Source organism: Ovis canadensis, chromosome 2 (genome assembly GCF_042477335.2).
Source record: "Ovis canadensis isolate MfBH-ARS-UI-01 breed Bighorn chromosome 2, ARS-UI_OviCan_v2, whole genome shotgun sequence".
In the NCBI taxonomy this organism is placed as follows: Eukaryota; Metazoa; Chordata; class Mammalia; order Artiodactyla; family Bovidae; genus Ovis; species Ovis canadensis.
The window spans coordinates 62,149,940-62,163,766 of record NC_091246.1 but is presented as its reverse complement, the minus strand read 5'-3'; the positions used below and the strand labels follow the sequence as shown (position 1 = coordinate 62,163,766).

At 39.1% G+C, this 13,827-nt stretch overlaps 1 protein-coding gene across 1 annotated transcript in view; it reads left to right on the top strand.

Moving 5' to 3' along the window:
• The window catches only part of OSTF1 (osteoclast stimulating factor 1), a 55,905-nt gene that overhangs the window by 20,506 nt on the left and 21,572 nt on the right, over positions 1–13,827 (top strand). The window contains exon 2 of the mRNA XM_069576331.1: positions 7,335–7,381. Coding sequence (XP_069432432.1) covers positions 7,335–7,381 — 47 coding nt within the window. The remainder of the gene's footprint in view (positions 1–7,334; positions 7,382–13,827) is intronic.

Sequence of the window (13,827 nt, the reverse complement as noted above, 5' to 3'; positions counted from 1 at the left end):
GATGGTGCTGGAGTAAGGAGAGATGAAAGCATTACGTTCCTAGTCTTTTCTGCTAGTTACAACCTTTAAAGGTACATGTAAATAGAGTTCGTTGGATTTGATTTAACTCATCTAAGAATATAAGTATGAAGGGAGAAGCTTATTGCTGTACTCACATAGTGATTTTCTTTGCAAGAAAAACATTTTATTTTCAAGAGCAGTGGACTTGTGTGGACTGACGAGAACAGAGATCTTCACCTAGAAGCCTGTTCTGAGCTGACCATCCTGTTTATGGGCGTTGGAGCCCACAAAGCCCATGGGAGCCCCATGTTGACCTAACAGAGCACAGCTGTTTCCTTTCACCCCAGCAATGGAAGTGATGGCCTTGACTCTTGGATACTATCACATAGGCTCCTTCTGTTCTGTTTTCGAACAGAAAACATCCTGTTTCATCATGCTTGTTGAATAGAAAAATTTAAACATGCCTCGTGGAAATAATATTAATACTTTTACTTACGCTGAGACTTTTTTTTCCCATACCCACATGATATAAAGTAAGAGTAATACACCCTACTTGTGCTTAGTTACTCAGTCTTGCCCGACTCTTTGCAGTCCTTTAGACTATAGCCCACCAGGCTCCTCTGTCCATAGGATTTTTCAGGGAAGAATACTGGAGTCAGTTGCCATTTCCTTCTCCAGGAGATCTTCCCAGTCCAGGGACAAACCTGGATCTCCTGTGTCTCCTCCACTGCAAGCAGATTCTTTACCTGCCAAGCCACTGGGGAAGCCCAATACTCCCTGTATTCACTTAGATAAATGTGAGGAATATATGTATAAAATAAGTTCTTATTTTTCTGTAATTTTCCCTTTCTAAAGTAATTTTCTTCCTGTTTCTTTTCGGTTGGTTATAATTATTTAAAATGGTAAGAATATCTGCTTTGGGGGTGATAAGAGAATATTATATTTTATATGTTAGATGAATTTTGAGATTCATAAAATAAAAGAATATTACCCATTCCTTAGAGTCCTGTAGCAAATCTCTAACTTGATCAGGTAGTCTGGAGTAGTGGCTTTCACAATTTTTTTTTGACCTCGACCTCCAGTAAGAGATGTATCTTTTACTTAGTGACCTGGTACATTCAAAAACGCAGATACATATGAGCATAGGGGTTCACAGAATTTACCTTCGCCTCAAATTTCTTCCCAAACCTGCCATTCAGCTTTGGGTGACTGACCACATGGTGAAATGCATACTTCAGTGTCATATTTGGCACACCTTGTATTTTATCAAGGATGGTAGATTGCTTAGGTATTCCTCATGCCATGCCAGTGATGCAAGCTAGGCATGTCATTTGGATTTATTGTTTTCTTAATGTTTACTTTGAAAGACAGGTATATACTCTAACTTTAACTTAGTTCCGATATCCTCTTTGTACTTTATATTTGAAAATTCTCTCAGTCAACTGAAAGTATAAGTGTACTTATTGGAGAATAAAATATTGTGGTAATTAACAATGATTGTGAGGCTATGGATTTAAAATGTCCAAATATTTTTATATAAATAGTTAAGATCATAGGTGTGAAATGACATTGTTGAGAGAATATGATCCCTGATAATTTGGGGGAAACCGCTGTCTCTCTGTGGGATTGTTTTCAGTGAAATTGCATCCCCAGCATTAGGCAAATCTTTAAGCCCAGGAGATGAAGAGGAGGTAAGTCCTGACCCTAGTCAGTTTCTATTAGGCAGGAAGGACCTTACAAACTTTGTGGCAGAATCATCACAAACAGAAGCTACACTGGCAGAACTAGCACCATAATATCTTGATTTTACACAGACCTCATTTTATAGCGAGTGTTTATTTAGTCTTGCAGAAACTTCATTCAGCCTACAGTTACCAATTCTGAGGAATTATAGTTCCTGCCCTTTTATGTCAAGCTTTAAAAATGGGTCTACTAGAATTTTTAATAATAAAACTATAATCATAATTAATTTTTGAATAAAATTTCAGATTTATATTTGTTTCCCAGCAGTTCATTCTGTAAAGGTAACATTTAGCTTTGGTAAATGTTGATTTTAATACTTGACCATTTGGCATTATGTCAAAATGTGTATTTGGTAAATTTCTAAAATAGACACTCATGTCTCTGTCCAGTCCCAGTGAAACAAAAGTTTCACAAAATCATAATTGGTTCCATTATGTGCAGTGTACTCTGGTCTTTTCTGTTTTATTTAGTATTTTTAAAAACCACTAAGTTAGTTTTAGCATCTACTAATATGTCATGATCTACAGTTTAAAAATGTTGAGACTCAGTGTACGCTGGGGATAGTAATACCATTTGAGAGGGGTCATTTTTGTATGCAACATTAGGATGGTTTTCTTCCTCAGAATGCTTTTAGGATCTCAAAGACATGTTAAGACTTGTTAAAAAAAAAATGCTACTGCCAAGTAATTTTCTGTAGTGGTTGTACCAGTTTACACGCCCACTGGTAGTGTCTGAGAATTCCAGTTGTCCTATATCCTTCTTAACACTTGGCATTGTCATTGTTTTTAGATTTAACTGTCATAGTCAGTGTGTGGTAGTTATCACAGCCGTTTTAAATGTAGTCCATCTGAAATGTCTCATGCCTCCCAACATTTTTCAGCAGAATATAAATGAAATAGTCGATCTGTTTGTTAGTTCTGATATTTTGAATAGTCATTCCCTTGCTGTTTATGGTATGTTTATCCATTGTAGTGAGCTGTCACCTTTTATTACTGTCATAGTGGCTCAGACTAGCAGCTTCTCCACTGTTTCACCAACAGAGAATAAAGTAGATTAGAAATTTTGTGTTTGGGTTTATAAGCCCCAAGTCCTTCTAAGTGCTGCTTCAGAGCCTTAGTGGTGCAACAATATGTATTCTTTTTGCAGACCCCAGAAACAGCACATTCTCTTATCTGTTGCCTGTTCAGGTCCATTTACTTCAGGTCAGTTAATTCAGCCTCAATTACTCTGGACAAGGATTAGTTTAGTGAAGTTGGAGAGTGTGGATGAGGGGAGCAGGGACAGTCAGCAGAGGAAAACAGTGTTTGGCTATGACTAGTAGATTCAGCTCTTCACTATGGGCCTGGGTGAGGTTTCAGAGAAAAGAGAAGGGAGTGCCTAGCAAGGTAAGGAGCCAGCCACTGTTGGTGTCATGGGAATTTGCTCATCTTGCTTATGTTAGGAGGCCAGCCCTACTGAAATCCTTAGTACCATTCACATGCTAGTTCATGTTTATGAGAGTCACATAAAGCATCAGGCAAAAGATTGGGCCCATTTCCAGTCTTAATTCAGGATGAATTCAATTCATGTTATCTTCTTGGCTCCACTTTCTCCCTTTGTGGCATGTAACAAGACTTCCTTGAGAAAATGATCAAGAGGGAGGGCACCTGAAGAAAGCATCTAATTTAGCCTCTTGGCAATATACAAGAACACAACTATTTTGCATTGTGAATCCGCCTTCGTTAAATATGTTTGGAATTGATCAGCATTATGATTTATTAAGATTTTTTTTCTTTGATGTCTGCAAAGACCATACTGAGCTTCCCAGGTGCCACTAGTGGTAAAGAATCCACCTGCCAATCCAGGAGATGCAGGAGATGTGGTTTTGATCCCTGGGTCAGGAAGATCCCATGGAGGAGGAAATGGCAACCCACTCCAGTATTCTTGCCTGGAAAGTTCCATGGACAGAGGAGCCTGATGGACTACAGTCCATGGGACTGCAAAGAATTGGACATGGCTAAGCCACTGAACATGCACACACAAGAACAATGCTATAGAAATACAGAGTACCCTGATTTTTTTTCCCTTCATTGCTCTGCGTAATCCTGTACACCTATAGAACATTGCACACAGTTGAGTTAAACATGATGTAAGAATGATCAGTGAGTTAAGTCTTATTAATTGGCATTTTCTTGAAAGGCTCTACCCACGATTGGTAAACTGTAATCATGAAAGTCATCTGCTTTTCCTTTTTATGGTATTCTTTCATAACCTCTGCCTGTTCTTTGTATTCTTTTGTTTCATCTTGACTCAGCCTTGAGGATGGAATAAATTAAGGCCTCGGACTTTTATGATATATGGGTTCAAAGGGATCCTTACGGGGCTAATTCTCAACATTAAAATTGAGTAAAAGATTTGTATGTGAAAATGTTTTCTGCAGCATTACATGAAGAGAACATTCCCTCATGTGATGGCCTGAACAGTTGCCTGATGCTCTCTGCTTAGTATAGAGATGAATAAATCTCCAACTTTCTTCTTAGTTGTATACATTTTATAGTAAGACAGTCACAAAAGATATAGTTACAAAGAATCAGCAGCTTAGGCACACTCCATTTTATTTTTCTCCAGGTTTTAAAATTTAAGCTCATTGACATTGGATATTGTTCCCAAAGTCAGCCATTACTTGTCTCATCACTGCCTTGCCCTCAAAGGAGCAAGAAAGTTCTGTCATTATTAATTTTGGTCACTAGCATATGCTTCTTTGTGTAACTTCTCTTTGGGAAGTTCGATGTAATCATGACAGTTAATCTTCCCTTAGACAGTTAGGTCAGCAGAAAATATTTCTCCTTCCATTTAATGTTTGCTTTCTTAGACCTAAGGATATGTGGATGAAAAACAAACTCCAAATGAAAAAGAGTTTTCACTTTTGCTTCTGGAAGTGGCACTAGAATTCAGATTGCAAAAATAATGTTTTTTTGCAGCCACACTAAGTAACAGGGGATTTGAGCAGCTCTTCTATATTAAGGTGTTTAAAAGAAAGTGATTTCCGTACCTCTGTGCCTCCAGTGAAAGTATCATTTTTGTTGTCATTGATAATAAAAGTAGTACGTGCTACTTTTATTAGTAGCCATGAATTTAAACCATGTATGTAAAGTAGAATGTGAAGATTCCCATAATTGGTGTTTCCAATCAAGATGTGTGTGGTCAACATAAATGGATGGTACTTGGCTTACTGTTCTATAACTTGTTTTCTCCCACTGAATGTTTTACAGGCTTTTTGCCACATCAGTGTCTGTGAGTCTGTCTGAAGCATTCTTTTTAAATGACTCTATCATGGGGATGAATTGGAGTTGATTTATGTAGTCCCCTCTCATTACTTCTCATTTTCTCGTGTTCGAGACTCGTGTTGTTCAAAATGCTAGCCACCAGCCACTTGTGCCAGTTTAACTTAATTCAAATTAAGTGGTGTGTAAAAATCAGTTCCTCAGTCACATTAGCCATATTTCATGTGCTCAGTAGCTCTGTGTGAGTAGCACAGATAGAGAGCTTTCCCATCATTATGTAAAAATGTATTAGACAGTGCTATTCTAATCTGTTGGTTTTCAGACTTCTTTTTGAGTGCATGTTGCTTTCTTTTATTCATCTATTCTTCATCCCTTCAATAAATAATTATTAAGTAAGTGCCTCCTATGTGCCAGGCATTGTGCTAGGTACTTCGAAATACCACACATAAAACACTTGCCCTCATAATGCTTAATATTGTATCACTGAAAGGTTTTAACTGCTTCCAATAATGTATTTTTGGTTTAGTCACTAAGTCATGTCCAACTCTTGCGACCCGATGGACTGTAGCCTGCCAGGTTCCTCTGCCCATGGGACTCTCCAGGCAAGAATACTGGAGTGGGTTGCCATTCCTTTCTCCAGGGGATCTCTCTGACCCAGGGGTTGAACCGGGTCTCCTGCATTGCAGGTATATTCTTTACTGTCTGAGCCACCAGGGGACCCCTATATGTATTCTATATCATGCCATTATATTTAAAACATGTTAAAATACGAATGAAAACAAATAAGATAAAAATGTACAAAACTCCACTGTAAAAATTTTTTTATTGGGATGTAGTTGATTTATGGGTTTCCCAGGTGGCTTAGTAGTAAAGAATCTGCCTATCAAGCAGGAGGCAAAGGTTTGATCCCTGGGTGGAGAAGATCCCTCAGAGAAGGAAATGGTAACCCACTCCAGTATTCTTGCCTGGGAAATCCCATGGACAGAGGAGCCTGGCAGATTACAGTCCATGAGGTCGCAAAGAATGGGATGTGACTGAATTAACTAAACAGCAGCAGCGGTTGATTTTGACATTGTGTTGCTTTCAGGTGTACAGAAAGTGAACCTGGTATAAATATACGTATATCCACTTGTTTTTGGATTCTTTTCCCATATAGCCCTATACAGAGTACTGAGTAGAGTTCCCTCTGCCACACCGTGGTCCTCATTAGTTATCTTTTTAAAATGTACATAATTTCTGAAGTAGTCTTTCAGTGTCCTACCGTGGGAGCCGCTGTTCCTAATGGTGCTCTTGGACTAGGCGGTTATCTCTAAAGGTTCTTCCAGTACTGAAATTGAACTGTTGTCACATTTTTAAGTAGGTCTTTGATTTTGATATTTGTAGGCTTTTCCCTATACTATTTGCATTTGTTCTTATAAATTTATTTAGCAAGAATTTATTAAGTTCATACCGTACGCCAGGTAGGTGCCAGGAGATTGAACAGGTCAGGGTTCCTGCCCTCACATGAGACAGGCTCTCACATCAGTTATTTCTGATACCAGGTATTATGGAAATGCAGCGAAGGGACATATAAAAAGGGAGATGGCTTGGCAGAACAGAAGATGTGTGCTGTTTTGTTATGTACTCAGTTGCTCAGTTGTGTCCAACTCTTTGCAGCCCCCTGGGCTGTAGCCCCCCAGGCTCCTCTGCCCGTGGAATACTGGCGTGGGTTGCCATGCCCTCCCCCAGGGGATCTTTCCCATCTAGGGACCAAACGCTTGTCTCTTGCATCTCCTGCATTGGCAGGTGGGTTCATGGTTTAGCGGAACAGAGAATAGTTCTCATGAACATGACTCTTTTGTGGATTGCACTCTGTTGTGGGACTTAATCGTAGATTTTTCCAACAGGTAGTTTTTTTCTTCCTGGTATTTCCTTTTTCTTGGAAAATATAAAATCGTGAGCCATTGATTTAAGAATATGTAATTACTGTTAATTTTCCCAGTAAGTATCTTTATGTTAAACTGTTACCTTTCAGTTTTTAAACTTAGATCTTCAGGTTGGAAAGGCTTTACGTAGGATAGAAGCTAAGTACAAATAATTAGGTAGCTCCTGTTGTTTGAGAGAGGGAAGCAAAAATCACCCCCCCCAGAGGTGTGTTTATTCATACTTTCATTTAACAAATATTTAAGAAAATACCTTCTATGTAGAAAAAACATTTAATTCCAAAATAATTTCTCAAGAGGCTTTTAGTTAGGGAATTCTGAAGAATTTGAAGGATAATAAAAACTATTCACCAAAAATTAAGAAATGAAAAAACTGATCATGTGTTTTTTGTTTCCTTTCTTTTAGGGCAAGTTAAAGTGTTCAGAGCTCTTTATACGTTTGAACCCAGAACTGTAAGTATATCAGTCCCAATATTGACATAAAGGGACTTCCCTGGCAGTCCAGTGGTTAAGACTCTGTGTTTTCACTGGAGGGGACACAAGTTTGATCCCTGGTCAGGGAATCCTGCATGCCACAGGGTGTGACCAAAAAAAAAAAGATACAAAAACTGAAGGTGATTTCATTTAGATATTTCCTTTTGTCCTAAATGGCCATGACCTGCTTCAACCCTTCAATTGACTATGGACAGAGTCCCATGTGGTTCAGCCCCCTTCCAAGTCTTCCTGTCCTCTGCTCCTTCCTCTTGGTGGGTTATTCCAGTCTAGATTTGGTGTGCAGCAAAGAGATCCAACCAGTCCATTCTGAAGGAGATCAGCCTTGGGATTTCTTTGGAAGGAATGATGCTAAAGCTGAAACTCCAGTACTTTGGCCACCTCATGCAAAGAGTTGACTCATTGGAAAAGACTCTGATGCTGGGAGGGATTGGGGACAGGAGGAGAAGGGGCCGACAGAGGATGAGATAGCTGGATGGCATCACTGACTCGATGGACGTGAGTCTGAGTGAACTCTGGGAGTTGGTGATGGACAGGGAGGCCTGGCGTGCTGCGATTCATGGGGTCACAAAGAGTTGGACACGACTGAACTGAACTGAACTGAGAACTCACCCCTGACCTTTTTCTAAACTTACGGCTCTGCACCCCTCTAAACACTGATTACACCCTTCCTCTTCCTTAAAGACTTTTTGATCATCCCGCAGTGGAGTGAGATGTCTCTCCCTGATCTGAATTCTACACTTAAAAGCTTGAAATCCTGCTCATCAGCACAGTGTCTAGTGGAGAGAACACAGGGCTTTCAAGCTGCCAGTAGCGTTAGGACGCACTCTGCCTCTTTTAACAGCTGTGTGACCTGTTAAATTAAGAAATTACCTAACCTCTGTGCTTCAGTGTACTTTTCTGTAAAGGGAAAGTAATAATAATAATTTCATAGGATTTTAGTGAGAATTAAGTGATATTATTGTGTAAAGCTGCTATTAAGGAGTCATTGTTACTATTAGAAGGAGTAGTGATTTCTATATTCATAGACCCTTGTTGTTCAGCCACTAAGTCGTGTCCAACTCTTTGTGACCCCATGGACTGCAGCACGCCAGGCTTCTCTTTCCTTCAGTATTCCTGGAGTTTATTCAAACTCATATCCATTGAGTTGGTGATGCTATCCAACCATCTCATTGTCTGTCTCCCCCTTCTCTTGCCCTCAGTCTTTCCCAGTTTCAGGGTCTTTTCCAATGAGTCAGCTTTTCACATTAGGTGGCCAAAGTATTGGCGCTTCAGCTTCAGCATCAGTCCTTCTAGTGAATATTCAGGGTTGATTTCCTTTAGGATGGACTGGTTTGATTTCCTTTCTGTCCAAGAGACACTCAGGAGTCTTCTTCAGCACCGCAGTTTGAAAAAAGCATCAATTCTTTGGCACTCAGCCTTCTTTATGATCCAACTCTCCAGCACTCTTAACACATATTTTTGATTGGTTGATATATTGACTACTTTAATTCAACTGTAGTTCTACTCCAAGATGGAATCTCTACTGCTTTTTAAAAGTCTTAGTTATTATCAAATCACAGGAGAAAATAGACATTTAATTCATTGTATGCTAAGTCGTGTTCAACTCTGTGTGGCCTTATGGACCATAGCCTGCCAGGTTCCTCTGTCCATGGGGATTCTCCAGGCAAGAATACTAGAATGGGTTGCCACGCCCTCCTCAAGGGAATCTTCCCAACCCAGGGATCGAACTTGCATCTCGTGGGTTCTTTACCACTAGTGCCACATGGGAAGCCCATTTAACTCATTAGGGTCTTTGCTTTTGGCCACACCACACAGCCTGCTGAACTTCCCCAACCAGGGATTGAACATGTGCCCCGTACATTGGAAGTGTGGCATCTTAGCTACTGGACCACCAAGGAAGTCCCTAACTCATTAGGTTCTTTGAATATTCCTCATTTAAAATGCTATTTTTAATATCCATGGTCCTGAGGATCCTGGAATTAGTGCAGTGCTGCTAATTCATTCTGTATGTACTAGATGGTCATTAATGACTACCCCATGCCCTGCTGGCCCCACACTCTGCTCCTCTCCATCTCCCTTCAGTCCAGATGTTAATGGGGAGACATCTGGCTGAGCAGGTAGCCCCTAGGTCTTAGGGGGTCTTCCTGACTGGTTAAGTGCCCGTGTTTTACCAGTTGTTCAGTATTTTGAACATCATCCCAGAACTGGGTTAGTCTTACATTCGTTTTCTGAATGAGAATTTCTGTTGGAAAAACTCAGTTTGGTCTCTCTCCCCTGAAACCAAGTAGCTGTCTTCTCTAGTAGGATCAGTGTACCCCAAGTACATCCTAAACTCACCTGAAAGTCACTGAGACAAAGCAAGTTGGAAGGGCTGAGCTGTGAGACCATTGCTGACATGTGCAACACCCCAGGAAGACCTGGGTCCAGTTTTTTGCTATTGTACTACTCTCAGGAGTAGGCACAGCAATGCCCAACTTTCTTGGTGAGCCACTGAACAAGTAGGACACTGGAAGCTTGTTGCTCCTGGTTCTTCTGGCCAGTCTGTTTCTTCTCTGTCTTGATCGAAGGTAAGGTAGTCCTGGCACTACCCAGCCCTGTTTGGTTCTTATTTCTTGCCCAACCCTCAGTCTGATAAACCGCCATAAAGAGGTCCTGCAAGACTGGATAGACCAGTGTAAAGTTGCACTGATACAGAGAGAGCAGCATTTCCTATGTGCTGGATTTATGTTGATTTCTGCAAGGAAACCAGTAGGACCCACCTCTATCATATAGTGCTTGCTGGGCTCCTGTAGGTTTACAGCACTATCTGTAGTGGAAGGAGCCCTAGAATGGGATTCTAAAAGCTAAAGTAGGAGCCCAGCCCCACTGCTCACAAACCGTGTGATTTGTGGCAAGTTCTTGAACCTCTCCGAGCCTGCTTGTGAGATGGAGATTATACCCATGACCCAGCCCTGCCTTAATGGATTGTTGTAAGGATCAAATGAGATTAAGTACGCTTTGCAAGTACAGGGTACTGCTGTTGATTTTGCTGTATTGCATTATGTTGGGGTAGGGTAGGGAGAAACAAGAGAATTTCCACAGCCATTGCCTTTTATCCTGGTCATGACACCATGGCAACCAGTAATGGCTAGGCAAGACGTTCCAGTATGACAGAAAGCAGAAGTGGCAATGAAGGACAGAACCTGCCTGTCACGGTTCAAGTTCAGTGTCTACTATGTATCTGCTGTATGGCCTTGGACAAGCTTCTCAGTTCTAATGTGATGATAAGAATAGCACCCACTTCACAGTGTTGCTGGTGAGATTATAAGTGTCCAGATCAGTGACTGGCACATGGTAGTACTATAAAGTGCTAAATGAAAGCATCTGTAGTAAATTTGATTTTTTTTCTTTTATTAATTCCCAGGGCTCCAGATTGACAAAAGTGAAAAAATTTTAAAAGGATGTCACACTTTCCAAAAACTTTCATAAAATATATATTTGTGTAAACCAAGAAAATTAATGCCTTGAGAATTATATGTTACCAAGAATATATGGAACAGGAACAAGGATATATATTACCAAGTTTGTACTCATCCCCATAACATCCCAGTGGCCAACAAGTAACTTGTTCTAATACCTTGTGGTTTTTCAAGGAGAGAGGAAAAAAAGAATATGGTTAAAAACTAAAGAATAAACTAGAAATAGAGAAGTGCTTACTTGATTGTGTCACTCTTTTCCCATCATATTCCATGAATATGATGCCAGGAATTTAAAAGTAGATCCACATTGAGCAGTTTACATTAAGTGTCCCACAAGTGGTTTCTTAATGGAAAATATGAATATTGGAGATAAAAATCTAACTTTTAAAACCATGAAATTGCCTTGTTGTCTATACTGCCAGCAGTCTGAAGAATTTGATAGAGCACCTCCCTAGCTCAGTTAGGAAAAACTGCTCCTAGTTTCTTTGCAAGAAGATACTTTACTCTTGCTAAAGAGTAGCATCGTGTGCCGGGAGCTTGATTAAAAAGAAAGTAAACCATCTGTTCTCTTTTCTCTGGATGAAAAATAGCAAGACTTTTTCTACCTGACTGAAATTGACTGCCTGTTGTTGCTGCCTTAGTTGAAAAACAAGTCTGATTTAATACATGGCTGAGGCAGATACCGCTACTGAACAGCATTCATTAATTTAAAATCTGAAATAGCACTGAGAAGTTTTGAAATGACTGTACTTGGTGACATTTTTCAAATCATGCATTATACCAAACCATGAATGACAATAATCATTCGAGACCATACAATTTAAAATATTGAGGTAAAATTCACATAAAATTAACCACTTTAAAATAAACAATTCAGTGACATTAGTACAGTCAATGTTGGGGAGCTGTCACCTCTGTCTAGTTCCAAAATATTTTCATTACCCCCAAGGAAAACCCTGTACCCATTAAATGCTTACCTCCCACTCTTCCAGGCTTTATTCCTTTTTATGATGAAGACTAATTACAGGGACTCGTGTGTGTGTGTGTGTGTGTGTGTGTCTGTGACTGTGTGTTCTTTGTTTCTTTTTAAGTCATTTGTTTGGTTCTTTCTTAAAATGTGCCTTTTTTTTCAAAGGTGAGTGATCTTATTAAGTGTGGAAATTTAGGCAAACTTGACCTTTGTGATTTTAGAAGGTCAGAACTGTCGGTAGAGATGACTCTGTCACTTAAATGTAAGCACTGATTGAGGAGGATTCATTATTAGACATAAGGGGGCAAGGTTAACTTCTGTTCAAGACATCGAAGTCTTTCAGAACTCTTAGAAACTCAGAGAGTTTCTCCAAAACATGTGAAGTTTTCACATATACCCTGTTTTCTTTACTCCCTTACATTCTGCTTTTTTCTCTCCTCCCATTCTTTACTGTCATCTAAAGGAGAGAGAGTCTATTCAGATTGCCAGCGAAGGCCAATCTTACTGTTGTAGGGTGGCCTCTGTGTCCTGCCGGGGATGCTGTGGTAGAAAGTGAGTTCTCTTTCTGGCTTCTGACAAGTAAGCCAGTTTGCAGTAGGGAACTCCTAAAGTAAATAGTTTGTTTCTCTAATTACTTATTATTTCCATCACACGTTGGTTGTAATATTGTGCATAGGTCATCAGAGCATTTTAGAGAAAGACTAGAGAAAATCTTAGAAGGCTTTACTCTTTTTCTTCTAAATGTCTATTTGCAGTAATTTTAAAATATATGCCATTGATCTACATAGGTTCAGTTGATTTTGCATAGATACACTGTGTGTAAGTCTAGTCTCTGAAGATCGAAGTGTAAATTCAACAAATGTTTCAGGAAGTGCTTTCTAGAGGAACTCAGACATTTTTTGGTTTCCTTCATCATTTGCTGTTTTATATATGAATGCATATTGCATCTAAATATTTATGAATTGTGGTTGCTTAAAGCATGATATAGTATTCATTTATATTCAAGGAAAATAAAATGATAATAGATATTATCTCTGAAACTAAATAAACTACTGGTGCAGAGTCACATTTACTGCCCAAGTCTGCAGCTAAGAGAGGAGATAAACAAAAGGAAAATGAGAGTGAAATAAAATTTGTTTCACTAGCATAATTGTTATTTGTATGGAATAGTAACCATAATCAGAAATATCAGAGCCTTTAAAAAATATTTTTCACATCAAAATTATGAAAGTAGTGCATGCTCATGATAGAATTTTATGCATAATTTTGATCTTATCCTGTGTAAAATTTTGTGCCCTACATTTTTCACTCAATATGGTAATGTAAACATTTCTCAATATATGAAACTTGCCCTCAATAGATATTATATATATATGTGTGTGTGTATAATTTTTTTTTTTTTTTTTGGTTGTGTGGCTTGCAGAATCTTAGTTCACTGACCAGGGATTGACCCTGGGCCATGGCAGTGAAAGCACTGAGTCCTAACCACCCGGGAACTCCCTAGACATCATTTAATTTAATAAAGTTATGCTGATAAATGTTATCTACTGATGGGAAAAAGAAGATGTTTAATCAAAGTGCCTGGCTTTATTCAAAGAGTTTGGTTGGTCCAAAAGCACATATTGTCCATGTAATCAATTAACCCCTTAGAGCTGCTTATGGTCCAGACTGAGTTACTGCTTCATATCTTTCAGCTCTTTAGCCTTATTAATGGTTGAATTGTGTATTAACAGTTCTCATATATGAGATGTTCATTCCTTCTGAGCATGAAGAGATAAAGTAATAGTTTTCTCAAAATAAGTGGATAGTGATGTTGATATGAAAATGTTTAGATTTGAAGTCTAATCATTTAGGAGAGAGCCAAACTTCTAGCTGTTTTTCATGGCTTTAATTGTAGACATTGATCCTTTTATGAAAATATATATATCACCATTTGAAAATTTTACAGTAAGAAACTTTTATTAATAATCCTGTTT